We start from the raw sequence: 24,981 nt of genomic DNA, 5'->3' as shown, positions 1-24,981 counted from the left end.
CATTTAACTTTTCCAAACCAGCTTTTCTGTACCGCACATAGGAAGACCTGAGGATGAGTGTAAATTAGGATTGTTTGGCCAGTGGTGTGTGCAAACATTTATTGTACAACCAAGAATTCTTTCTTTAGTATTTTACACATTTAAAAAAATAGGCATGTCCATTGATCCCAGGTTGCTTATGGTTTCTAGAGGCCCCCTCTCAATGCAACAATGCTGTGGGGCCCTAGGGGTCCAGTAGCCCCCACCCCCCAGGTCATTGCGGTCAGAGAGGGCACTGGGACCCCTGCACTGCGGCAAACAAGCGCGCCTGCGCGGCCGCAGAGGCGGGCTAGTGCGCATGCTCAGGCGGGGATGTGTGCGAAGCCTGACGCTGCTGCAGCGTCTGGCGCAGAGCGGAGCGGCCGCCGGAGATGCCTGACGCATCGGTCTGAGGAGCGGTCAGTGACGCGATGGAGCGAGCAAGGTCAGCTGCGCCGGTGGCTTCTCTCAAGAGACAGCCTGGGGAGCAGCCACTTTTATTCATCAGATATTCCAAGTTTTCAGGACTTGGAGTACTCAATAAACTGGGCATTTGGGTCCTAAAGTCCTTTGTTCTGGAGAACCAGATCCGGAAGGTTCAGAGGCTTGTGGCTGTGCCATTCGCCCCGATGGTACCCTGTCCGCTCGCTTTGGGGCGCGTCCTCCATCCGCCCCCAGCTGTGGTGTCGCCACAGGTCCTATTGCGGGTGTCTGCGGTGGGAAGGGCGGTGGTGACGGGGAGCGTGTGGGGTCACCGCAGCCAGCCAGGGACATGGGCGGAGGTGGGTACATCGGAGTGACTGCAGTTCCGTGTGGCGAGGGTACGTGGGGGGACCGGTGCATCGGGATTTGAGGCGGAGGTAGGTATACTGGAGTGATCGTGGCGGGGAGAAGGTACGTGGAGTGACGGGTATTTAGGGGGTGTCGAGCGCAGGTGGGTGTACTGAAGTGGCCACTGCGTGGTGGAGCAGGGTACGTGGGGCGACTGGGGGGGATTCGTCGCAGTGACCGAGGCGAGGAGGCTGTGGCAGTGGACCAGGGGGATGAGTCGGTGCGACCGTGGTGGGGTTTGTGTTGGTGATCGCGGCGCGGGAAGGGTCTGTAGGAAGCGGCTGGGAGGTAGGAGGAAGGCGGCGGCGGCGGTGGGCATTGGCGGCTTTGGTGGCAGTAGGCATGGCGGCGGTGGGCATGGCATGGAGGCGGTGGGCATGGCGGCCGCGGGGCCTGTTGCTGTCTGGAGTGACTAAGGGACGCTGAATGATCGCTGTGGCGGGCAGGGGGCATCAGGAGGGGCAGTAGCACAGTCAGCAGCCTTTAATTTTCCTGTGACCTGCGGTGGTCATCTGGTTTGTCTGCTGTGGTGATGTCAGGTGCTTTTTTATTAAAACTGCGCAACGCCTACACTGCCGCAGGGGCTGCAGAAATGCGTGGAATCCTTGCCTGGTGTACCCTTTAGGAACCCTCGCTTTTGAGGCTACAGCATAAGAAGACAGGAATGATGTGCAGAACTTGCATTTACAGATCTTTTGACGGATAGGCCAGGCGATGCCTGAGGGTTACCTTTTTTTTCATTGTTTCTCTCTGGAACCGGGTCTTGGAAGGCTGTGTCGGCACAGCCTGGGGGTCTGTGTTGCGTCACTGCCATTGTGCGGCTCCTTCAAGATGGCCGCCGCTGCAGCGCCTTAGATCTGCGCAAGCGCCTCAGGGTGGGGGTGGTCGCTTCCTCTCTCTAGAGCCGCCAGTGGGGAGGGGGCGGCTGGTGTGTGTGTGCTCAGCTTCTGCTGTTTTGAAGTTTCAGCCGTATCCTCTTTAGTGTGCAGTGGTAAGGAGAGGAGGCGGGCTAAGGTGGGCGGCTGCCTCCTCCCCAAAGCGCTGCCTGGGGAAGGATGCAGTTGCGCAGACGCAGCAGAGGTGACAGTCGCCTCCGCTTGCAATGGGGCGAGACGGGGAGCAGGGGAGTGGGGGCTTACGCAGCTTTTGCCTGGAAGGGATGGCAGCCCTCCCCTTCACCTGGCTGATACAGCAGCTGTTTCTTTCCGGTTGTGGCGCAGTAGAGGGGGGAGGAGGGAGATGGGTTGGCACAGGCGCCCCTAGCAAGCTTGGCAGCCACCCCTTACCCACCGTACGGCTGTAGAGGATTGGAGGGGAATGTGGCTAGAGGCCAGGCATTTGTACCACCTCCGCCTGTGTGGGATGGCAGCTGCACTGGGCTGCTTTTCTGTTCTGCAGTAAACTGGGGTGGTGGGGGTCTGGAGGCCATCAAAAGTGCAGCCACCCCAAGACCTGCTGTGCTGCTTCAGGAAGCCTCCATTAATGATAGAGATTTTAAATTGGTTTTCTGACTCCCTAGAAAATCCTGCCTTTTCATTTTTGCAGTTCTTCTCTTGGTTGTGTTGTGCGCTAATTCTCTATTCGAAGTGGACTTGTTAACCCCTTTTTTAACTCCCTGTAGTCTTTGATTTCCACTGGACACATTTGATAAATGCCAAATTTACTCTATTTAAGATTCACTTATCCTTCGTAATCTCTGGATAGTCCATTCTGATGCACGGCATACTTCCCTTAAATGGGTTGGGGGAAGAGGGTATCATGATGGCTCTTCCCAGCCAAGGTTGTAAGGTGTTTCAAACACTGGACCCCTTCATCTTCTGGGAGTTGAAAGCTGCAAGTTGTGTTTGCAGAAAGAGAATAAAAGAGAAGCAGAAAAGTGGAGACGATCTTATTGGGGTGGGGTTGTACTTGGGATCAGAGTTAATGTCTTTTTTTGGAATTTTAAATTAATGATGATCATTTTTGAAGTTGGAGCTACAAAAATTTGGTGAGAAAGGTTAATGAATAACTGCATTTTTATATTCCAGTACTTTAAAAAAAATCATTTTATTCTAAGGATTTTGTCTTCCTTCGCAGGACTTTCAGTGCTTGCCTTTTTTGTATTTACATTTTCCCTCTATCATAACTGGTATGTCTGGTTGCACTGAGTTGTAAGTAACAGAAAAGTTACATCTACGAAGCCCGAAAAGCCTTGTTCTGGAATAATCTGTTTTTGGGTAGTTTTAAAAATAGCAGGAGTCTGGGATTTTATATGATACTTATAATTTACTTTTTTTTCCTGCTTGCATGGAGATAGCACTTAACATACATATATTTCTTGGTTTAACTTCTGGTCATTTGGCTATTTGCAAGCTGAGTATTTAGTCTGGTCCGCCATTTTGTAGTCTTGCATTCAGGCCCGGGATCCCAATATGGCAGATCCCTTTGGAAAGGCCTCTTGAAGTTTCAAGGTCTGTGTCCTATTCAGTGAATTGGCTCTGTGCTAGGGCTTTTTGGAGGCGGGGAGTGAGGCAGGCCTTCTTGTGATGCAGAGGAAGGAAGCTTGGTTGAGAGACCCTTATATTGTTGTCTCAGGCAGGGTAGTAGCTGGTTTGGGTTTATTCACAGACCTTGCCTTATCTTAATTTCGCTGTTCTGTCTGACCAGTGTGTCATTGCTGAAATGTTTTCCCCATTTATAGTTACTCTATATCTTTATGCTTCCCTTACCCTGTTCTTTTTCCTAATAAACATTTTTGTTTTACAAAAAATTTAGTTTATAAGGTGTCAAGGATTTCAAGATAACCTCCTTTGCCACTGCCCTCTGTTACATAGCTATTTTTATAAAGAATCATTTAAGTAAGCAGGTTGTGAGTACTGCCCTCAGTGACTGGGACAATGAAGGTTTAAAAATCTTACTTCTTCCACGCGAAGATTTGTCGCTGGTCCTGTCCTTTTTTTTTTTTTTTTTTGTGACCCAGAGCCAGAAAGCTTGAGTGAGAATTGTTACTACCTAAGGCAGCCTCTCTCCATTTCTGCATGCTAACTGGCTCAGAGTTTTTTTGTTTTTGTTTTTTTTAATAGACCAGGGTCTCCCTATGTTGTCCAGGCTGGACTCGAACAGCTAGACTCAAGCTATATCCTCTCCCTCCTCAGTCTCTCTGTGGCCACTGTGGCTGGCCCAAATTCTCTTGTTGTTAATCCTCCCCAGGTTTTATTTTGGAGGCACTGAGGTTTCTTGTGTTCGTGGGATACAGATTAGCAGGCTATCATTAACCTTATTTTTTTGTTTTTAGGAGACAGGGTCTGTCTGTATTGCCCAGGTTGGAGTGCAGTGGTGTAATTATAGGTCCCTGTAACCTCAAACTCCTGGATCGATCTAAACTCCTGCCTCAGCCTCCGAAGTACCTGTTACTAGAGGCTTGAGGCACTATGCCCAGCTAACTTTTTATTTTTTTGTGGAGAGGGATCTCCTTATATTGCCCAGACTGGTCTCGAACTCCTGAAATCAAACAGTGCTCCTGCCTAGGCCTCCCAAAATGCTGGCATTGCAGCCATGAGCCGCTGTACCTGGCCAACTTTGTTTGTTTATTTTTATTCTTGACATCGTAAATTTTATGGAAAATTTAGGCCATAATAAAATTGGGATCCCATTGCTTTTTGCTTTTCAATGTATTTCCAGATTGTTACTTTCAGTGTAAGTGATTTGAGGGCAAATATTTAACACCATGTATATATGATGATTTTTTCGTGATATCCTCAGTTTCATAAAATGTTGGTTTCTGTGTTGGGGATGCAGTTAGATAAAGCATGTGTGTATGTATCTAGAACATTCAATAAACCAGTGTTTTCAAAATAAACCTCATAGATGACATTTTATATGTAGATTAAAAATAAGTAGATTTAAGCCAGGTGTGGTGGCTCACGTCTATAATCCCAGCACTTTGGGAGGCCAAGGCAGGAGGATCGTTGGAGCCTGGGAGTTCAAGCTTGGGTAGTGAGAACTCGTCTCTACATTTAAAAAAAGATAAATTTGGACTGGGTGTGGTGGCTCACACCTGTAATCCCAATGCTTTGGGAGGCCGAGGCGGGCAGATCACGAGGTCAGGAGTTCAAGACCAGCCTGGCCAATATGGTAAAACCCCATCTCTAATAAAACTATAAAAATTAGCCAGGCATGGTGGCACACGCCTGTAGCCCCAGCTACTTGGGAGGCTGAGGCAGAGGAACTGCTTGAACCTGGGAGACAGAGGTTGCAGTGAGCTGAGATCATGCCACTGCACTCCACTCGAGGTGACAGGGCAAGACTCTGTCTCACACACACACACACAAAAAGGGTAAATTCAGAAAGTTGAAGTAATAGGATAATAGAATATTTTGGTTTGATGGCTGTTTCCTCAGTTGACCTCAGACCTTTCATATTGAGCAACTGCCGGTTTTTGTTTTTTGGTAAGACAGTGTTTGCAGTTGTATACTATTAGATTAATCATGGTTTAGTTGATAGTTTAATTGTATTATATTAATGTACTACATTTTTAGCTATATTTGGCCACCATAATGTAGCACTCATCAGTACTAAATTCCTTTTTATGGCTGAATGATATTCCTTTGGATATACCATATTTTCTTCATTCGTAAGTTGATGGACATTTGAGTTGTTTCCACTCTTTGGCTATTATGAATAATGCTACTAGGAACATGTATAATATGTTTAATACAAAGAATTAGTTTCACAAAGTTTTACGTAGCCCTAGTATATGCCAGGTTCTTGAAATTTTGTCTTTTTGGAAGTATGAGAGTGTAGTGGAAGCTGGGAAGGCTGCAGGTATAATAGAAAGAACATGAACTGGCCGGGCATAGTGGCTCATGCCTGTAATCCCAGCACTTTGGGAGACTGAGGTGGGCAGATCACCTGAGGCCAGGAGATCGACATCAGCCTGGCCAACATGGTAAACCCTGTCTCTACTATAAATACAAAAATTAGCTGGGTGTGGTGGTACACGCTTGTAATCCCAGCTGCTTTGGAGGCTGAGTTTGGGTCTTGTAATATTACTCCATCTAGCAGTAGAGTTAGTGTCATATGTTACTTTCATGATTAACATGTTTAGGAAGTAGGCAAAGGCTATATATACCACTTTGTTTCCACCAGCAATTTCCCCACATCCTTCACAAATATTGTGGTGTCAGATGGTGGCATTTCAGTGGGTTTTTTTTTGTTTTGAGGCAGGGTCTGGCTCTGTCACCCAGGCTGGTGTGCCAGTGACATGATTTCAGGTCACTGCAGCCTCTGCCTCCTAGGCTGAAGTACCTTCTCACCTCAGCCTCCTGAGTAGCTGGCTCCACAGGCATGCACCACCACACTCAGCTAATTTTTGTATTTTTTTCATACAGATGTTGCCCAGGCTTGTCTCCTGAGCTCAAGTGATTGTCTGGCCTCAGCCTTCCATGAGCCATTGCGCCCTGCCTCATTGGGGTTTTGATTTGCATTTTCTTAGTGACTAATGTTCAGCATCATTTCATATAGATTAGCCATTTGTATATGTTTGGAAGACTGTCTGTTCAAGTGTTTTACCCATTGTAGCAGTAGAATTTGCCCTTTTATTGTTGAGTTGTATGTTGTTCCTTACATATTCCTGATACCAAACTTGAAAAAATACTTTTTTGAGGTGTGATTGACATACAAAAGCTGTAGATAGTTAATGTTAAAAGTTGGTATGCTAAGAGATAAGTACATGCCTTTGAAATCATTGTCTTATCAAAATTAGTGGCATAAATGTATCTATCACCTGAAAAAGTTTTCCTTTGCCTCTCCCTACCATCTTTTTTTTTCATTGTTTGGATTTTCTGTTTGTTTGTTTTGGATACTAGAAACAGCTGTATGTTTAGCAAATATTTTTTCCTATTCTGGTTATCCTTTCACTTTCTTTAGTGTTTTCGGAACTTTTTTTGATGAAGTCCTCTTGACTTCTTATACTGCTTGTAATTCAGGTGTTATATTTAATAGACCATTGTGTAATCAAAAGTAATAAACATTATCAGTGTATAAAAGTTTACCATTTAGAAATCAAATCTGTGTGTATGGCTTGATTAGAACATTTAAACTCGAAGGAATAAAACAGCTGTGTGTTATTGGTAAGCTATTTTACCAATCTAAAAGTCTAACATGACTTAACATCAGGGTTCAGAGAATTATTAATAGCTTTTGGCATTTATCTTTTGAATTTTGCTTTTGAGTTGTTACTTGTGTTACTTTGCTGACTTTTCTGATTTATCATCTTTAAGGGTTCATAGGTGGTTTCTGCAGTCCTTAATATGGCTAGTCTGAGTGTTTGTTTCTGATTTCATGTTCTGTTCCCTTGAGCAGCCATTTTGTGAGGGGTTCTGCAGACATAACATGGCAGGGTTTTTTTTTTGTTTGTTTTTGCTATGTGGATAGTTTTTAGCCTGGGCAACTCTTCTGTTGCTTTGCAAATCCTAAAGAAAGCGCTATTTCCATGTTTTTTTTAAGTAGATATTTTATAATTTAAACTATGTTCTATTCTACTCTACAAAAGTATGTCTATTATATCCTAAAAATATTTTTGAAACCATTTTTGAAATCAGGTTTACAGCTTTTGGAGGGAAGGTAAGTAGGGCAGTGGTGTAATGTGTGTATATATCTCTGCATAAGTGGGAATATTATATGTACATGACTACAAATAGAGGTAGATACATTATTTTAATTTCCTCATTTTTTTAAAACCAGGTTTTCTGATGTCATGGGCTTCTAAAAGGAGAAAAGAAGTGGTTATATCATAGATTCTGACTGTTTGAAGGTTAAGGATCTTGTAATAATGTTAACTTGTTTTAATTAGATTTAAAAATCCATTATATTAAGTGTAGTTCTAAATATAACCTTGACAAATAGTTATTTCATAGATTGATGCAGTCTACCAAACAAATCCCTCTCTTTTCTGTTTCAGGGATCGCTTACACCTGAGACGAACTACAGAACAGCACGTACCAGAGGTGGAAGTCCAAGTCAAACGCAGAAGGACTGCCTCACTGAGCAACCAAGAGTGAGTACAAATGCAAGTCAGAATCCCATTTCAGATTAGAACAAAATAGCATGCAATGAGGGGATTAAAATGAACATAATTGAAGAAGCAGACACATATAATACAGAACATGTAGTAAAAAAGCAATGAAATTCTTAACCATATTGTCCTAAAATAATTCACATTCTTAAAGATTTTAGTATAATTTTCTTTTTTCCTATACATGTGTAAGTGCATTTATCTTCATACAATTTTGTAATTACCCTTCAACATAAGCATATTTAAATTTTTCTGCATTCTTATATTATTAAATCACTTTGTATGTTTGCAAAATGTGTACTGTGCACTGAAGTGATTAATTTACATCTTCTTGCTCTGTGATATTTAGGTGTTAGTTTTTGGTTAGTGCATTTATTCTGTTAAAATTTAAAATACATTTGTGGTTTTTTTTTTTTTTTTTTTGTATTTTTTTTTTTAGTAGAGACAGGGTTTCACCGTGTTAGCCAGGATGGTCTCGATCTCCTGACCTAGTGATTCGCCTGTCTCGGCCTCCCAAAGTGCTGGAATTACAGGCTTGAGCCACCGCGCCCGGCCACATTTGTGTTTTTTATCCTGTTTTTAGTATGTATGTGTGGAATGTATATATAGGATGTATACACAGACGCACTCAGACACATTTTAATTTAGATTTCTTTCTTTTTTTTTTTTGAGACGGAGTCTCGCTCTGTCACCCAGGCTGGAGTGCAGTGGCCGGATCTCAGCTCACTGCAAGCTCCGCCTCCCGGGTTTACGCCATTCTCCTGCCTCAGCCTCCCGAGTAGCTGGGACTACAGGCGCCCGCCACCTCGCCCGGCTAGTTTTTTGTATTTTTTTAGTAGAGACGGGGTTTCACCGTGTTAGCCAGGATGGTCTCGATCTCCCGACCTCGTGATCCGCCCGTCTCGGCCTCCCAAAGTGCTGGGATTACAGGCTTGAGCCACCGCGCCCGGCCTAATTTAGATTTCTAGAAGGGAAATTTTAATTAAAAATATGTGAACATTTTAAATGACCTAATACATATTTAGTCCACATTGAAACTTTGGCATTTAGTCATTGCCATTAAAATTTTGACAGTCAGTAGATAGCATTTTTTTTTTTAGCTACAGTTGTTTTATTTTCTTATTTATAAGTATTAATAATTAATGAAGATTCTTTTTGTAAAACAGTTTTGCATAAAAAGTCTCATTTTAAAGCAACTACGAATTTACTGGCCTTTTCCTCCCCAAAGATAATCCTTAAGTAAGTAGCCATCTGTCCTTTCAGACCTTGTCCTAGGCATTGTGTGCATAGTGGAGAGAGAGGAAGGGAGGACATGGGACACATTTGAAGTTTGTGTGCATACGACACCATGCTGTATGTATTTTGACAATATGTCTTGGTGATCTTTTCATATCAGTACACATAAATCTACTTTATTTTACAAAGTGTGGGTGGTGTGATAACATTATTATTTTAATCATTAGCTTGCTGCTGGATATTTAGTTTGTTTGCATTGTTTGACTATTAACAATCGAAAGAACAATCACTTTGAAAACGCAGTGTAGTCCAGGCATGGCCCCAGCACTTTGGGAGGCCAAGCCAGGCAGATCACAAGGTCAGGAGTTTGAGACCAGCCTGGCCAACATGGTGAAACCCCATCTCTCCTAAAAATACAAAAATTAGCCGAGTGTGGTGGCACGTGCCTGTAATCCCAGCTACTTGGGAGGCTGAGGCAGGAGAATTGTTTGAGCCCAGGAGGCGGAGGTTGCAGTGAGCCAAAATGGCGCCACTGCACTCTAGCCTGGGAGACAGAGCCAGACTCCGTCTCAGGAAAAAAAAAAAGAAAGAAAATGCAGTGTATGAATACTCACTTATTTTTTTTTCAAATTAAAGATTTTTCCTCATAGTAAAAACTGGGTAGTAGTTTGTGTGTCTTTTGTTATTTCTTCATTTTATATGTGAAAAGTTGAGCTGGACGTGGTGACTCATGCCTCTAATCCCAGCATGTTGGGAGGCTGAGGTGGGTCACCTGAACCCAGCAGGTAGAGGCCAGCCTAGGCAACATAGGGAGACCTCCTCTCTACAGAAAAATAAATTAGCCAGGCGTGGTGATGTCTACCTGTAGTCTCAGCTACCTGGGAGGCTGAGGTGGAAGGGTCACTTGATCCTAGGAGGCTGAGGCTGCAGTGAACCATGTTTGTGCCACTGCACTCCAGTGGGTGATAGTATGAGATCATGTCTCAAAAAGAAAAAAAAAGTTGTAAAACATCTGTTAGCAAGTTTTAAATTACGGTGAGGGTAAAGATTTTTTTGTTTTTTCTGATTTATTTTGCTGTTTTTTATTTTTGTGAGTATATACTTTTCATTTTTAAAATTGCTTTGGAAGACATTTTATGTATGTTTTGTTTGTATATTGGTAAATATTTTGTAAGTATTTTGTGTAGTATAATTTGTCCTTTATAATAGGTTATTCGATCATTCATTTTATTGGATATGGTAATCTCTTTTTTCCTCTTTTCATTCCTTTTTTTTGGAGACAGAGTTTTGCTCTCATTGCCCAGGATGGAGTGCAACCTCTGCCTCCGGGGTTCAAGTGATTCTCCTGCCTCAGCCTCCCAAGTAGCTGGGATTACAGATGTGTGCCACCACTCCTGGCTAATTTTGTATTTTTTAGTAGAGATGGGGTTTCTCCATGTTGGTCAGGCTGGGTTCAAACTCCCGACCTCAGGTGATCCACCTGCCTTGGGCTCCCAAAATGCTCGGATTATAGCACTTTGCTTTTCTCTGCGCCCAGCTTCTCTCTTCATTATTTTGTAACTCTGACTTTTTTTTTTGAAGTGCCGTTACTATTCCCTGAGTTTCTAGAGGTAGTTCAGAGATTGTGGTGGAGGTAGGGCTGAGGGTTAGGACTCTTAGTTTTAGGACCGTTAAGTGGATGAAGGTTCTAGCTTGCTATATTTTTGTTGTAGTTTTTTTCCTATATAGCCTCAGTGTGGACTCAATAACAGGTATTCTCATCCTCATCTTGTTGTGGGATGAGGTAAGCCTTCTAGGCATCTTGTCCATATTTATGGAAACATTTTGATGGTTTTGAAGAAGAAATAACTTGACTTTTTCTGATCTGCACTGCATACATATGTACAAATACTGCAGGGTCTTGAGGGAGACCTGCAGGGGGAATGATCTGAGGAAAGTGCAGAGTTAGGGAAATAGTATAATTTTCCCAGTTGTGCCTTTTCATTTTGAGAGTGACTGGATTATGGAATGGGTAAGCAGAATTGATTAGCACTGCCTCATTATCCATGTGTTTAGGATTCTCAGGATTGGTATACTTAGATTATTACACTAGAATTGTTCAATATTTACCCATTCATCTCCTACGTCCTCCCAAACCATAAGTAATATTGGGAGGCAGTGTTCCTGGAGGAGTTGTGTGGTTATTAGCATTAAAGATCAATGAAGGAGGCTGGGCATGGTGGCTCACGCCTGTATTCCCAGTACTTGGGGAGGCCAAGGTGGGCGGATCACCTGAGGTCAGGAGTTCAAGACCAGCCTCACCAACATGGTGAAACCTCATCTCCAGAAAAATACAAAAATCAGCCGTATGTGGTGGCGCGCACCTGTAATCCCAGCTACTCAGGAGGCTGAGGTGGAAGAATCGCTTGAACCCGGGAGGCAAAGGTTGCAGTGAGCTGAGATCGTGCCGTTGGCTGTGCCTGAGTGACAGAGTGAGACTCCATCTCAAAAAAAAAAAAAATAAAAAGTTCACTGATTTATTTTAAGTTTCTTATTTATTCTGTCTGTGTATGTGTCATTAAATCAGTTGTTATTCTTTGGGGCTGGATGATGCATTGTGAGTTCGAAGGGAAATTAGAAATTGGAGCTGGAGGACTGTCTTAATCTATTTTATGCAAAGCTTCAAATGTCTTTTCAAATTAATATTCTGCAGTTTATGAATTAAATACTGTATAGGCTGCCTCATATTTTCTCAGTCTTTAGTCTTCTGTTGGGTTACAGGTTAAATCTGAGGGGGACACTGCAATAGAGAATTCTCTTAAGTTTCAAGATAACAGATTTTTTTTGACTGAAACACTTTTTAGACCTTTATTAAATCAGAGACTTAGTTGTCATTTGTAAACAAAGAGGTTAGAATGGAGAATGCCCCAATTATGATTTATTCAGTAATTAGACTATAAATTAGAGTATAAAGTAGACTATGAATTAGAGTGTGAAGATTTAAAGGTATGTGCAGTGCAATTCTGACTACCTGGAGTTAGTGCAAATTTCACAATTGTGCAGATGCCTTCCAGAACATTCTCCTCAATGCAGACACCAAGTCCCAGCTCCAGGTTTGGCAGGTCACCCACACTTCTGACTGTCTATAGATTCTGAGGTCCTACTATTTTCTCAGATTTTATAATTGACTAAGGTTTTTTAAATGACTAGTAGAACTCAAGAAAGTGCTATACATATTAGTTTTATTATAAAGGATACAAATGAACAGATGCATAGAGCAAAATCCCGGCAGGTCCCACACAAAGCTTCCCTGTCCTCAGGATGCATTACCTGCCCACTAGTGTATATCACCAACCAGGAAGCTCACCAGAACTCCTGATGTCCAGGACTTTTGTTGGGCATTCATTATGTTGACAAGATTGAATCATTGGACGTGTCATTGAATTCAGTCAGAAACTCTCCTGCCCTCCGAGGAGGGCTTGCTCAAAGCCCCAACCCTTTAATCTTTGTTTGATCTTTTGTGGCCTGGTTAGTCACCAGCTTGAGACATCTCATTACCATGAACTCAGGTGTGATCCTAGGGACCCACCTGGAATAACAAGCACATTTCTTTCACTTGGTAAATTCCCAGGATGTATAGGTTATTTCCCAGGAACCAGGAGCAAAGACCAGCTAAATTCTGTATTATACAGAAACATGTTTAAAATGTGACTGAAAAACTATAGAAAAAAGTCCAATTTCCAAATCCTTACATACCAACAAGGGCAGCATTATTAGTGATTCTCCACCTCCTCACCTGAAGGCAAGCTAACTGTCATTTCCTGTATCTCTTCCTTCTCATGATCAGATTTCACAGCCAGGTTACCCATTCATAGGGGTATGTTGAGGGCTTTTCTCTGGAATTCCCTGCTTACCAGTAGATGATGGGTTTACATATTTTAAGAGCCCTTAAATAGCCCTGGAAGTTTTATATTCAGGTAGTGATCTGTCAGGAGGATCAGTATGAAGGACAGCCTGAACATCTCCCTGCAAATGCTTTAGCAGCATATCCCTCCTCACCCCTGGGGAGAAAGGATTGTTCACATAGGATAATCTGAAAGTTAGTGACTATATATGTAACTGATGGTGTTTCTTCAGGGCTACCAGCCCTTGTGTTTTTAGTTCTTTTGGAAATATTTCTAGACTTGGTAAGTATCTAAGTATCCACTAATCCCCTTGCACAATCTCTGTGTAGAGATTCCTGTTTTGTTTTATAATTTCTCATAAGATAGTGTCATGCTCTGACCCTAAAGAAAGGTCTTGCCTTGGTGTGGTGGCTCATGCATGTAATCCCAGCACTTTGGGAGGCTAAGGTGGGTGGATCACCTGAGGTCAGGAGTTGGAGACCAGCCTGGCCAACACGGTGAAACCTCATCTCTACTAAAAATACAAAAAAATTAGCCAGGTGTGGTGGCGGGCACCTGTAGTCCCAGCTACTTGGGAGGCTGAGGCAGGAGAATGGCATGATTCTGTGAGGCGGAGCTTGCAGTTAGCCCAGATTGCGCCACTGCACTCCAGCCTGGGTGACAGAGGGAGACTCCGTCTCCAATTAAAAAAAAAAAAAAAAAAAAAAAAGCTGGGTGTGGTGGCGGGCACCTGTAATCCTAGCTACTTGGGAGGCTGAGACAGGAGAATCACTTGAACCCAGAAGGTGGGGTTTACAGTGAGCCAAAGTTACATCATTGTACTCCAGTCTGGGCAACAGAATGAGACCCTATCTCAAAAAAAAAAAAAAAAAAAAAAAAAGGAATATCTTCTTAAATGTAAGGGTCCCTAGTTTTCTTTCACATGGTTTCTTATAAAGACAAATGTCCTTCTATCATTTATATATATTGTGCTCTTGTTGTAGGTGTCAGTTGTACCCGAGGCGTTCCCAGCAGCAGCAAGTACCTGTGGTGGATTTCCAGGCTGAACTGAGGCAGGCATTCTTAGCTGAGACACCAAGAGGTGGTTAAAGCCATATTGGAATAGAGAGGAATCTGATTCCAAGCAAAAACCAGGTTAGAACTAATGCAGCAATGATCAAGAATAAAGAATCATTAAAGAATGGGTGTTGGGGGTTCTCTTAATTATCAGTCACACATTACTTTTTTTCCTTAGAGCTTCATACAATAAGCACATTGCAGAAAGTTTTAAAAAGTAAAAGCGGGACCTTAAATTTTCTGCCCTGACACTTTTGTCATGTTTCTGTATTCCAGTTATTGTAGTGCATGTTTTTCAGGTAGTTTTCTTTTTTAATGATATAAAAGTATTTCACTATAAATGGCTCTTGAATACCCTGTTACTGAATGTTTTATAATTTCCTTTTGTGGGAGGTGTCATTTTTTTCTGCCAGTAGTTTGAACAAAGCTTTAGTAGATAGCTTTGTATAAAAGTTAAGGTAGAATAATTTTTTCAGATACACAGATGTAAAAGTAAATTGAATCAAGGAATATGAACTTAAGGTACATTTTTCTAAATTTATTGCAAAGTATTACATTAGTATTCATTGCTTTCAAAAAATAAAAGGCCAGTTACAACATACTTTCACAGCATTATTTTAGTTCGAAGTTAGTCTAGTGAATTATAAATATACAACACATAATTAACAATGAGTGTTAGAGAACCTAAATACTTTCTCATGCTTATTTACTAATTCTTTTTGTTTTGTCTTTTTCTCACTTTTCTGTTTTAACCAATGTATTTCCTATATGAATCAGCAATGTAATAAAAATATGATAAATTTTCAATGTGATATAGATTTATTTGGTTTCTTTTTATGTTATTGCTTTCAGTTTTTAGGAAAAAGCTATTACAAAGTTGATTTTGATTTATTTTCTTGTTTTTCCTTTGTGATTTTTCTTTTTTTCTACTTTTAAGTTTAGAATGCCCTTATTTCTGAGAGTTTACTGTTTACTTTTTACAAAGTAAGAGCAGAGAGGAATTGGGTTTACTGATAAATTTCTTCTAGCCTTTTTTTAAAGTCTGTTTTTGAAATATTATTCTTCAACTTGAATCAGTGAGGCTTGTTTATGGCCACCATTTTGAGTTACTTATTTATTTATTTAGAGATGAAGTCTCACTCTGTCGCCCAGGCTGGAGTGCAGTGGTGTAGTTTCGGCTCATTGCAACCTCTACCTCCCAGGTTCAAGTGATTTTCCTGCCTCAGCCTCCGAGTAGCTGGGATGACAGGCACCCCCGACCGCACCTGGCTAACTTTTGTATTTTTAGTAGAGACGGAGTTTTACCATGTTCTTCAGGCTGGTGTCAAACTCCTGAGCTCAGGTGATCCACCCGCCTTGGCCTCTCAAAGTGCCAGGATTACAGGCGTGGCCTGCTGTGCCTGGCCAATTTTGAGTTTAAATCAAAGGAGACAGAAATTTTCTGAGAAATCCTCCTTTCTTGAATCCTTTATACTAAACATTTTCTAGTAGTTGCGTAAGCAGATTGGAATCTGATCATTGTTCCAAGCTGCTCCCTGGAGTAAGGGAATTTTTCATTGAATAGGTGCACAACTGATTTCTTTCTTCTTAGGAATTTTCAGCTCAGTTCAGTTCACAGATTTTTGTAAATTTTTAAATACAACATTTAAGTCATACATTATAGTCTGCAAGTAGGACCATGTAATTTTATGGTATTTATTTATATCTTATTCTAGTCTCAACTGCTAGTTCTACCCAGATATTTACCCGTTACTAGTATTCCTGTAGAACACAGGTTGGTAATATATCTGGACCACTACCTGTGTCTATAAATGAAATTTTATTGGAACACAGCTAAGTTCATTTATTATGTTATCCTTGGCCACATTGGTGCTACAGTGGTGCAGCTTTGAGTAGTTGTGGCAGATTGAAGGACAGGCAAAGTGTAAAATACTTAGTATCTTGCTATTTAAAAGAAAAAAATTGGCTGAGTTTTGTTTTAGAGGAGCAGATTCAAAGAAGAAAACACCAAAGTGGGGGCCAGTGAATATAGTCATAATGTCATAGAAGGTGATGAAGAATGGATTATAGAAATATGCATGAAGTATACATTACAGGGTAGACAATCAGATGAATTTCTTGGGGAAGGGATCAGTCTAAGTCATGTTAAAGCCTGCTGTGGAGGAAGATGGGTAGTCTTAATGACATTTAAACACTTGGTACCCTTTTTCATTAAAAATGTAAGGCACATTATGACCAGGAAAAATAGGAAAATAAACTATTATGTGGCTGGGTGTGGTGGCTCACGCCTGTAATCCTAGCACTTTGGGAGGCCGAGGCAGGTGGATCACCTGAGGTCAGGAGTTTGAGACCAACCTGGCCAACATGGCAAAACCCTGTCTGTACTAAAAATGCAAATGTTAGCCGGGTATAGTGGCAGACACCTGTAATCCCAGCTACTGGGGAGGCTCAGGCAGGAGAATTGCTTGAACCCTGGGGACAGAGGTTGCAATGAGCAGAGATTGTGCCATTGTGCTCCAGCCTGGACAACAAAGCAATACTTCTATCTCAAAAAACAAAAACAAAAACATTGTGTTATGAATGTTCTATTTTTGTTTGGTACCTAAATATTTACTAGGGTACATATCCAGTTGGATGCTTACCTAGTAGTTGGGATGCAGGGTGTACTAGTAGTATGACTTTTAAACGTTTTTGTTACATTGTTTTCTAAACACATCATGAGAAGTATTGATTGCCACTAAAAATTAGTAGACCATTAGTTTCTCAGTAACACCCTTTGTATTCTGGTGTTCTTCTGTTTTTGTTAAACCTTTCCAATAAAGGAAATTTGTTTTCTTGTGTTTTTAATTGGAATTATTGCATATTAATATTTTGTATTTAGTTTTCTTTTGTCACTTGTTTTTGCATACTCTTCGATGGAGGATCTCTACGGAGACCCTCTATAATTTTAAATTTTAACAGATGGATATCGATACTCTGTGGTGTCTCTCATTTGCTGTGTACCTTGGCCAACCCTAGTCATCTTAGTTTACTTTTTGCTATATGTGCTTTGTCCAACCCTAGTCATCTTATTTTACTTTTGAATTAAAGTAGATTTATATTTTTATGCAGTTTAATCATTTGAATGTCTACAGTTTCCTAAAGTTTGAGAACTTGTGCTTCCGTGAGGGATACCAGTTGGTTTATTTGCTTATGTGTCCTTTGATCTCCGAAGATACACTGTGACTGCTGATCCATCCTTGCAGTGTGATGTTGCTACTGTTGTCTCCTTTCTCTTGAAGTTTTGTTCTCTTGTGCTATAAAGATAAATTTGACCACCCAGCAGTGATTTATTTTGTTTCACTTACAAGGTCATGACTACATTGTATCACATTTAGGGATGAGAGAGAACTGTTTGTAAATTTCATATCTGTCTCCTAAAGGAATCCTTTTAACTGCTGTAGGAGGTCAGCTCCTGTTGTGAGTGAAACATGTATCTCTTCTATCTATACAGGTTCTCATTTTATTATATTGTTTATGACATATATACACACACATATATGCAAAATATATATAATATATAAAATATATATATTTAAAATAATCTATCCCTAAATCTCTAGGTCTTCAGTTCTTTGGGCCATAACTCGCATCCCTAGATGTATTTCATACATATGGACTGCTAAGCTTGTGGGAGTTATTTATATCCTACTGCTCAAAGTCATCGCCAAGGTCTGATTTTTCACAAAAAAATTCCAACCTCTGGCATAAATGGGTTAAAAACAGCCTTAGTGATGTAGAGCTGATAAACATAAAATCCACCCAATTCAAGTGCATGAAACAATGATTTAAGTAAATTTATAGAACTGTGCAATCATTGACATGAACTACTCAGGAAACATTTTCATCAGCACAGTAAGATCTGTCATGCTCATTCACAGTCATGATCCTTGTTGTCTCTTTGGGTGGCTGAAGGTCCCAAGTGTTGCAATGCTATAAAAATGGATATTGCTGGCCGGGCGTGGTGGCTCACTGTAATCCCAGGACTTTGGGAGGCCAAGTCCGGCAGATCACCTGAGGTCAGGAGTTCCAGACTAGCCTGGCCAACATGGCGAAACCTCATCTCTATTAAAAATACAAAAGTTACCCGGGCATGGTGGCAGGTGCCTGTATTCCCAGCTACTCAGGAGGCTGAGGCAGGAGAACCACTTGAACCCGGGAAGTGGAGGCTGCAGTGAGCCGAGATTGTGCCATTACACTCCTGCCTGGGTGACAGCACGAGATTCCATCTCAAAACAAACAAACAAAAGGATATTGCTGTTGAGTCTCACATACCATGTTTTCTTGGATTTAGACTGCTTTATAAAGAATCATAATATTCAAAACTTCTGTTTATGGGCCTTAAACTCTGTTACTCGTTATATATAGGTCAGAAACTACATTTAATTTTTGTGAGGGTCTTTGTTTGCTTATTTGAAAAGTTCTTTTAAGATCTTTATAAGTTTTATTTAATACTTTTTTAAATGTACAGACATCAGATTCATGGCCACTGAATGACAGCCAGGCATTAGAGTATTCCTTTTTTTTGAGATGGACTTTCACTCTTGCTGCCCAGACTGGAATGCAGTGGTGTGATCTCGGCTCAAAGGAATACTTTTGAATCCTTTCAAAAGTAATTTGTGTTCCATTTTTAAATTAGTATGATAAGCACTTTGAGACCTTTTACAATTCGGGCTAGATTTGGCTGCCATATTTAATAGCATTTTTTAAATTATGGAGAAAAGGGAAACAGTATGCATGTTTGATTACGGTCATGAGCTGCATAACAATTCCAGTCACCAACAGACTGCATGTGTGATGGCAGTCCCTTAAGATTACAAAACCATGTTTTTATTGTACCTTTTCTCTTTTTTTCCCCGCTGAGATGGAGTCTTGCTCTGTTGCCCAGGCTGGAGTGCAGTGGCACCATCTCAGCTCACTGCAAACTCTGCCTCCTGGGTTCAAATGATTCTCCTGCCTCAGCCACCTGAGTAGCTGGGATTACAGGTACCCGCCACCACACCCAGCTAATTTTTGTATTTTTAGTAGAGACACCATGTTGGCCAGGCTGGTCTTGAATTCCTGACCTCAGGTGATCCGCCCACCTCGGTCTCCCAAAGTGTTGGGATTACCAGCATGAGCCCCCACACCCGGCCTCTTCTCTGTTTAACATTGTATTGTGAGTGTTCATGGTATTCAGGATAGTAACATGATGTACAGGTTTGTAGTGTAGGATCTACCATGTAGCCTAAGAGTATAGTAGACTCTCTGTGTATCCTCTAGGTTTGTGTAAGTACACTGTTCATACCATGATAAAATCACCCAGTGCATTTCTCCTCAGGTATCCCCATTGTTACGTGACTTACTTATTTATTTTGAGATGGAGTTTTGTTCTTGTTGCCCCCTCTTGTTGCCCAGGTTGGAATGCAGTGGCACGATCTCGGCTCGCTGCCACCTCTGCCCCCCAGGTTCAAGAGATTCTCCTACCTCAGGCTCTCGAGTAGCTGGGATTACAGGCGCCCACCACCATGCCTGGCTAATTTTTTGTGTTTTTAGCAGAGATGGGGTTTCACCATGTTGGCCAGGCTGTTCTCAAACTCTTGACCTCAGGTGATTCACCCGCCTTGGCCTCCCAGAGTGCTGGGATTACAGGCATGAGCTACCGAACCCAGTCGTTAACGTGATTTATAACTTTGTCCTTCGTTACATGATGTATGAAAGTTGTTTATGTGAGTCTATATATATATATATTCCATAGTTGTGTATCCTCTTTTGACATGGGAAGTCTTAGGCAGGTTTATAACACATTTGGCTCTTAGTGGGGAAAGATTACTTGCCATCATCTTGAAGTGAATTTAGGGGAAGAAAGAATGTTGCAAATGACAACATAAGATATCTCAGGAAAAAGGAAAAATCTGAATGAAAGAGTAATTGAGATGTTGATATAGAGATGACTTGATATGAATTCTGTACTAGAGAGACACACTACCTTAAATGAAGATGGAAAGAAAAATACCAAATTTTGGAAAATGAAGCTTAATTTTTGAAACATGTAGGAATTACTAGGTAAAATAAAATTCAATGAGTTTCATCAGTCCTAAGTGTGTCAAATGTGACAGTTAAGAATGGGACTAGTGAAATTTGGCAGTCCCTTGGTGAGGAAGCTAGTATGAGAGGAAGGATGTTTTTGAATATGTCTGTCATAGTGATTTTCATGCCTGTTTTAAAATATGGTAGATTGCAGTGCAGCTTTAACATGCTTTTCTCTGCAGGCTCCGTCTACTCTTTGAAGCTTCTGCCCAGCTTGCATTGTTTCTAGGAGAACCTGCATCATACCTTTATCTATAGCCTTCCCCTAGGTCTTCAGAAGCACCAAGTTTTAACTGTGGACATTGGATTTGGTGGAACAGCAATCATGGTAAGCTGTACAATAAGCCTGAGGGTTGAAAACGTGATGTAAGGGCTGAAAGAAAGAGTTTGCCAGCATGTGCAGTGATTTTGGGTTCTGAATGTTAGTATACATCCATGGATATAGATTCTCATTGCACTGAGTATCAGCGGGAGATGAGCTGATTTTTTTTATTTTTTTCAGACGGAGTCTTGCTCTGTCTCCCAGGCTCACTACAACCCTGGGTCCAAGAGATTCTTGTGCCTCAGCCTCTTTATTAGAGACAGGGTTTCACCGTGTTGGCCAGGCTGGTCTCAAACTCCTGACCTCAAGTGATCCACCCACCTCGGCCTCCCAAAGTGCTGGGACAGGCGTGAGCCACTGTACCTGGCCGTGAGAAATGTTTTATGATGTGAGAAAATACAGGAGTAATTGGTCATGATTCCACCAGTGGTGAAGGACTATCCTGCAGATGATGGACTCTCAGGTCAGATTACAATAGAAATAAAGAGGACTTTGAAAATGGAAGGGTTTTGGCATTAATAGTACAGAGAAAAGCAGTCTGGAGAGAGAGAACACCCTAATCATTGTGGTTTGGTTTAGTTAGGGGAGTGGACAGTTTACAGCATGCATTGTCTAAGAGAAGAATAATCACCCCTAAGGAGGTGAAAATTGGTTCTTGAGATGTGAAAAAATACTTCATAATCCTTCGTGGTCCTCCAGAGACTCATACTAAATATGGAAGAATGGGCCGGGCGCGGTGGCTCAAGCCTGTAATCCCAGCACTTTGGGAGGCCGAGACGGGCGGATCACGAGGTCAGGAGATCGAGACCATCCTGGCTAACACGGTGAAACCCCGTCTCTACTAAAAAATACAAAAAACTAGCCGGGCGAGGTGGCGGGTGCCTGTAGTCCCAGCTACTCGGGAGGCTGAGGCAGGAGAATGGCGTAAACCCGGGAGGCGGAGCTTGCAGTGAGCTGAGATCCGGCCACTGCACCCCAGCCTGGGCGACAGAGCGAGACTCCGTCTCAAAAAAAAAAAAAAAACAAAACAAAATATGGAAGAATGTTGGTGAAAAAGTAGGAGAGAATATTTGTTTAGTTAAGGAAACCAGGCTTGGATTATATAAGGGCGGAGAAGAAACAGAAGATTAGAAGACTAGGGTGTTGGCAACCTGAACATGACTCTTGTCTTACTGCTTCCAGACTGTGGGCAAGAGTAGCAAGATGCTGCAGCACATTGACTATAGAATGAGATGTATCCTACAAGATGGCCGAATCTTCATTGGCACCTTTAAGGCTTTTGACAAGCATATGAATTTGATCCTCTGTGATTGTGATGAGTTCAGAAAGATCAAGTAAGCTGATTTGGGTAAATGGGGGTTGGACGCAGAGGCAGTGGGAAGGGAAGGCCAGAGCTGGAGTAAGGGATTTCCAAGGGTAACTGAGGTAGGTAGGGAAGCTAAGGTAGAGCCAGTCTATTGTTTCACCTCTTGACCTGATCTCTGAATTAGGTCAGAGTCTGCATATAAACTCTTTTAAGTTTGTGAGACAATCATGGATTTATTACTGGGAATAAAAGTGTATGTTGTGCTCAAAATATTAAGTTATATTTATTTTTAAAATTGAGAAAAATGCTATTGTTAATTAATTGGTTGGCTTCTGCAGCAGTCTTAGACCGAATAAATCTGGGTTGAAATAGAGAATAATAATTGCTCTTCACGGTTGAGGATTTGGGATATGGTTGCTATTTGTTATCCTCTCTTTGCCTATTACTGTTCGCATTATTTCAGTTGTGTCACCCTGTCATTATGATTTAATTATTTAAGTAATTTTTTAAAGAAATTTCCATTTTAATATGGAAACCGAAGTTTCAACTTTGTTTTCCTTAAAAGGCGTTTTACAAAAGAAATTTGTCTTGTTGTAGTGTTAACATCAAAGGAACATTCTGTAAAAGACTAAAGTTAGATCAGAAAACAGCTTTACTATTTACCCTTTTATATTAACTGTTTACAGATTTTTTTTGGTTTGTTTTTCAGTGATAACTTAATATCTGTTTAGCATCGGTTGCCTTAATTGATACTTGAGGTTGTATAAATATTTTGATGAGTGAGTAATCTAGGAGTCACTAAAATTATCTCACTAAAATTTAATTCTGATTTGTAGGCCAAAGAATGCGAAGCAACCAGAGCGTGAAGAAAAGCGGGTTTTGGGTCTGGTGTTGCTGCGTGGGGAGAACTTGGTATCCATGACTGTGGAGGGGCCACCCCCCAAAGATGTAAGGAAGATGTAGAGCAGGACAGAACTCTAATTTGCAAGGACATCATATTATGTGAGATGTCTGAAATCACGGTACAGCACAGACACAGTTTAACATGGATTGTCAAATGTGCCAAGCACTTAGTATCAATTGTTGGTTGCCTATGCTATTTGGGATTAAGGGTTTTTTGGTGAATTATTCTGTGTGCTGGGCATTACCTAGGTGAGGGTAGGAGTTGCTGATTCATGTTTGCTTGGTATGTTTATAAAAGAGCTGTTTTCACAATTTGACAAATAATGCGCATTTTATCCACAAGATACCTCCATGGTATACTTGCTTGTTCATTTGGATACAGAACTAATACGAGATAAGTGTCTGGGAAAATGGTGGAGAGAAGTGATCTCTGATGCATAAAAATACTGAGAACTTGTAAATTGTTTGATTTTAGGCTATACATTTTCTTGTTTCAGACTGGCATTGCTCGGGTACCACTTGCTGGAGCTGCTGGAGGCCCTGGGGTTGGTAGGGCAGCTGGTAGAGGAGTACCAGCTGGTGTGCCAATTCCCCAGGCCCCTGCTGGATTGGCAGGCCCTGTCCGAGGAGTTGGGGGACCGTCCCAGCAGGTGAGGAACCAGCGGAGGGTTTTATATTGGGAGAATGTGACTAAGCCAGAGGCCGAGGAGATTTAAAAACCTGAGTGTACATGTCATACTATGTAAAGGGCATATGGTCTAGGAGGAACCAACGGGCAGATACACAGGAGGAAGGGAATAAAACTAGCTACTTAAAATGGTCATTGGGTGATTAAAATTACCCGAGTTACTCTTGGTAAGAGTAACTTGCCACTAGTGGTGAGTGAACAGAATGCCTGGATATACCTCAGCTGAAAAGATCAAAGGGCTTTGTGGATGTCCGTGTACTAAGATCAGTTTTTAAAATACGGGAATAGGCAGGTGCGGTGGCTTATGCCTGTAGTCCAGCACTTTGGGAGGCCACAGTGGGCCGATCACTTGAGGTCGGGAGTTGGAGACCAGCCTGGCCACATGGTGAAAACCCCGTCCCTACTAAAAGCACAAAAGCTGCTGGGCCTGGTTGGGGCACCTGTGATCCCGGCTACCCAGCAGGCTGAGACAGGAGAGTCGCTTGAACCCGGGAGTGGGAGGCTGCAGTGGGCTGAGATTGCACCATTGCATTGCAGCCTGGGTGACAAGAGTGAAACTGTCTCAAAAAAAACCATGGGAATAATGAGAGAAGTACAACATTGCAACAGTTGTTTGTATCTAATTGGTCATTTTTCTCATTTATTTTCTGTGTTTGAATAACGTGAAGGTATGTATCACTTTGTTGGTTTCTCCCCTTGCCTTCTCAGGTAATGACTCCACAGGGAAGAGGCACTGTAGCAGCTGCTGCCGTTGCTGCCACTGCCAGCATTGCTGGAGCCCCAACACAGTACCCACCAGGACGGGGGACTCCGCCCCCACCTGTTGGCAGAGCAACCCCACCTCCAGGTAAGGGATTGGTGAACATTAAGACGAATTTGAATCTCTGACTAGAGAGAGCTTACTGATTTAAGACACAGCCTGAGGGCCTAACTCAGAATCCGGGGCATATGCTTCCTCCCTCTTCTAGGTACTGGTGTTTAATGAAAGACGTAGGAGAGTAATTGTCATTTAGAAATCATTTGACTCTTATCACTGTTGTCTGGCCCATTTCTTTAGGGATTATTTGGGCTAAATTCTAACAGCTTTTCTAAGCCGGTTTATGAGGCCTTTATTTCTACCATTTTTCATCGCAGGCATTATGGCTCCTCCACCTGGTATGAGACCACCCATGGGCCCACCAATTGGGCTTCCCCCTGCTCGAGGGACGCCAATAGGCATGCCCCCTCCGGGAATGAGACCCCCTCCACCAGGAATTAGAGGTGAGTGGGAGCATAGGGGCTTGATGGTTCAGCCAGGCCCCTGAATATGTGTATCCTCTTTTTCTCAATGTTTCTATTTCCTTTCCAGGTCCACCTCCCCCAGGAATGCGTCCACCAAGACCCTAGCATACTGTTGATCCATCTCAGTCACTTTTCCCCCTGCAATGCGTCTTGTGAAATTGTGTAGAGTGTTTGTGAGCTTTTTGTCCCCTCATTCTGCATTAATAATAGCTAATAATAAATGCATAGAGCAATTAAACTGTGAGGTACTGTTGTATATATTTTTTTGCCTGTTGATTTTGATGAGATCTTAAG

The 24,981-nt window shown here is 41.9% G+C and overlaps 2 protein-coding genes across 2 annotated transcripts; both read left to right on the top strand.

The window, feature by feature from the left end:
• The first annotated feature begins 304 nt into the window (after positions 1 to 304).
• Positions 305 to 21,837, top strand: SNURF (SNRPN upstream open reading frame). Its single transcript, XM_050797595.1, has 5 exons — positions 305 to 463; positions 7,790 to 7,885; positions 14,007 to 14,157; positions 20,446 to 20,515; positions 21,692 to 21,837. The coding sequence occupies exons 1-3, from the start codon at positions 450 to 452 to the stop codon at positions 14,110 to 14,112; spliced, it is 216 nt and encodes a 71-aa protein (XP_050653552.1). The 5' UTR covers positions 305 to 449; the 3' UTR covers positions 14,113 to 14,157; positions 20,446 to 20,515; positions 21,692 to 21,837.
• SNRPN (small nuclear ribonucleoprotein polypeptide N) lies at positions 20,452 to 24,931 on the top strand. The gene is made up of 7 exons (XM_050797592.1): positions 20,452 to 20,515; positions 21,692 to 21,843; positions 22,652 to 22,763; positions 23,216 to 23,368; positions 24,115 to 24,253; positions 24,541 to 24,666; positions 24,755 to 24,931. The coding sequence occupies exons 1-7, from the start codon at positions 20,513 to 20,515 to the stop codon at positions 24,790 to 24,792; spliced, it is 723 nt and encodes a 240-aa protein (XP_050653549.1). The 5' UTR covers positions 20,452 to 20,512; the 3' UTR covers positions 24,793 to 24,931.
• The last annotated feature ends 50 nt before the right edge of the window (positions 24,932 to 24,981 follow it).

This window comes from Macaca thibetana, chromosome 7, assembly GCF_024542745.1.
Source record: "Macaca thibetana thibetana isolate TM-01 chromosome 7, ASM2454274v1, whole genome shotgun sequence".
Classification (NCBI taxonomy): domain Eukaryota; kingdom Metazoa; phylum Chordata; class Mammalia; order Primates; family Cercopithecidae; genus Macaca; species Macaca thibetana.
Note: the sequence above shows the minus strand (reverse complement) of the source record. Positions and strands in the feature narration are given on the sequence as shown.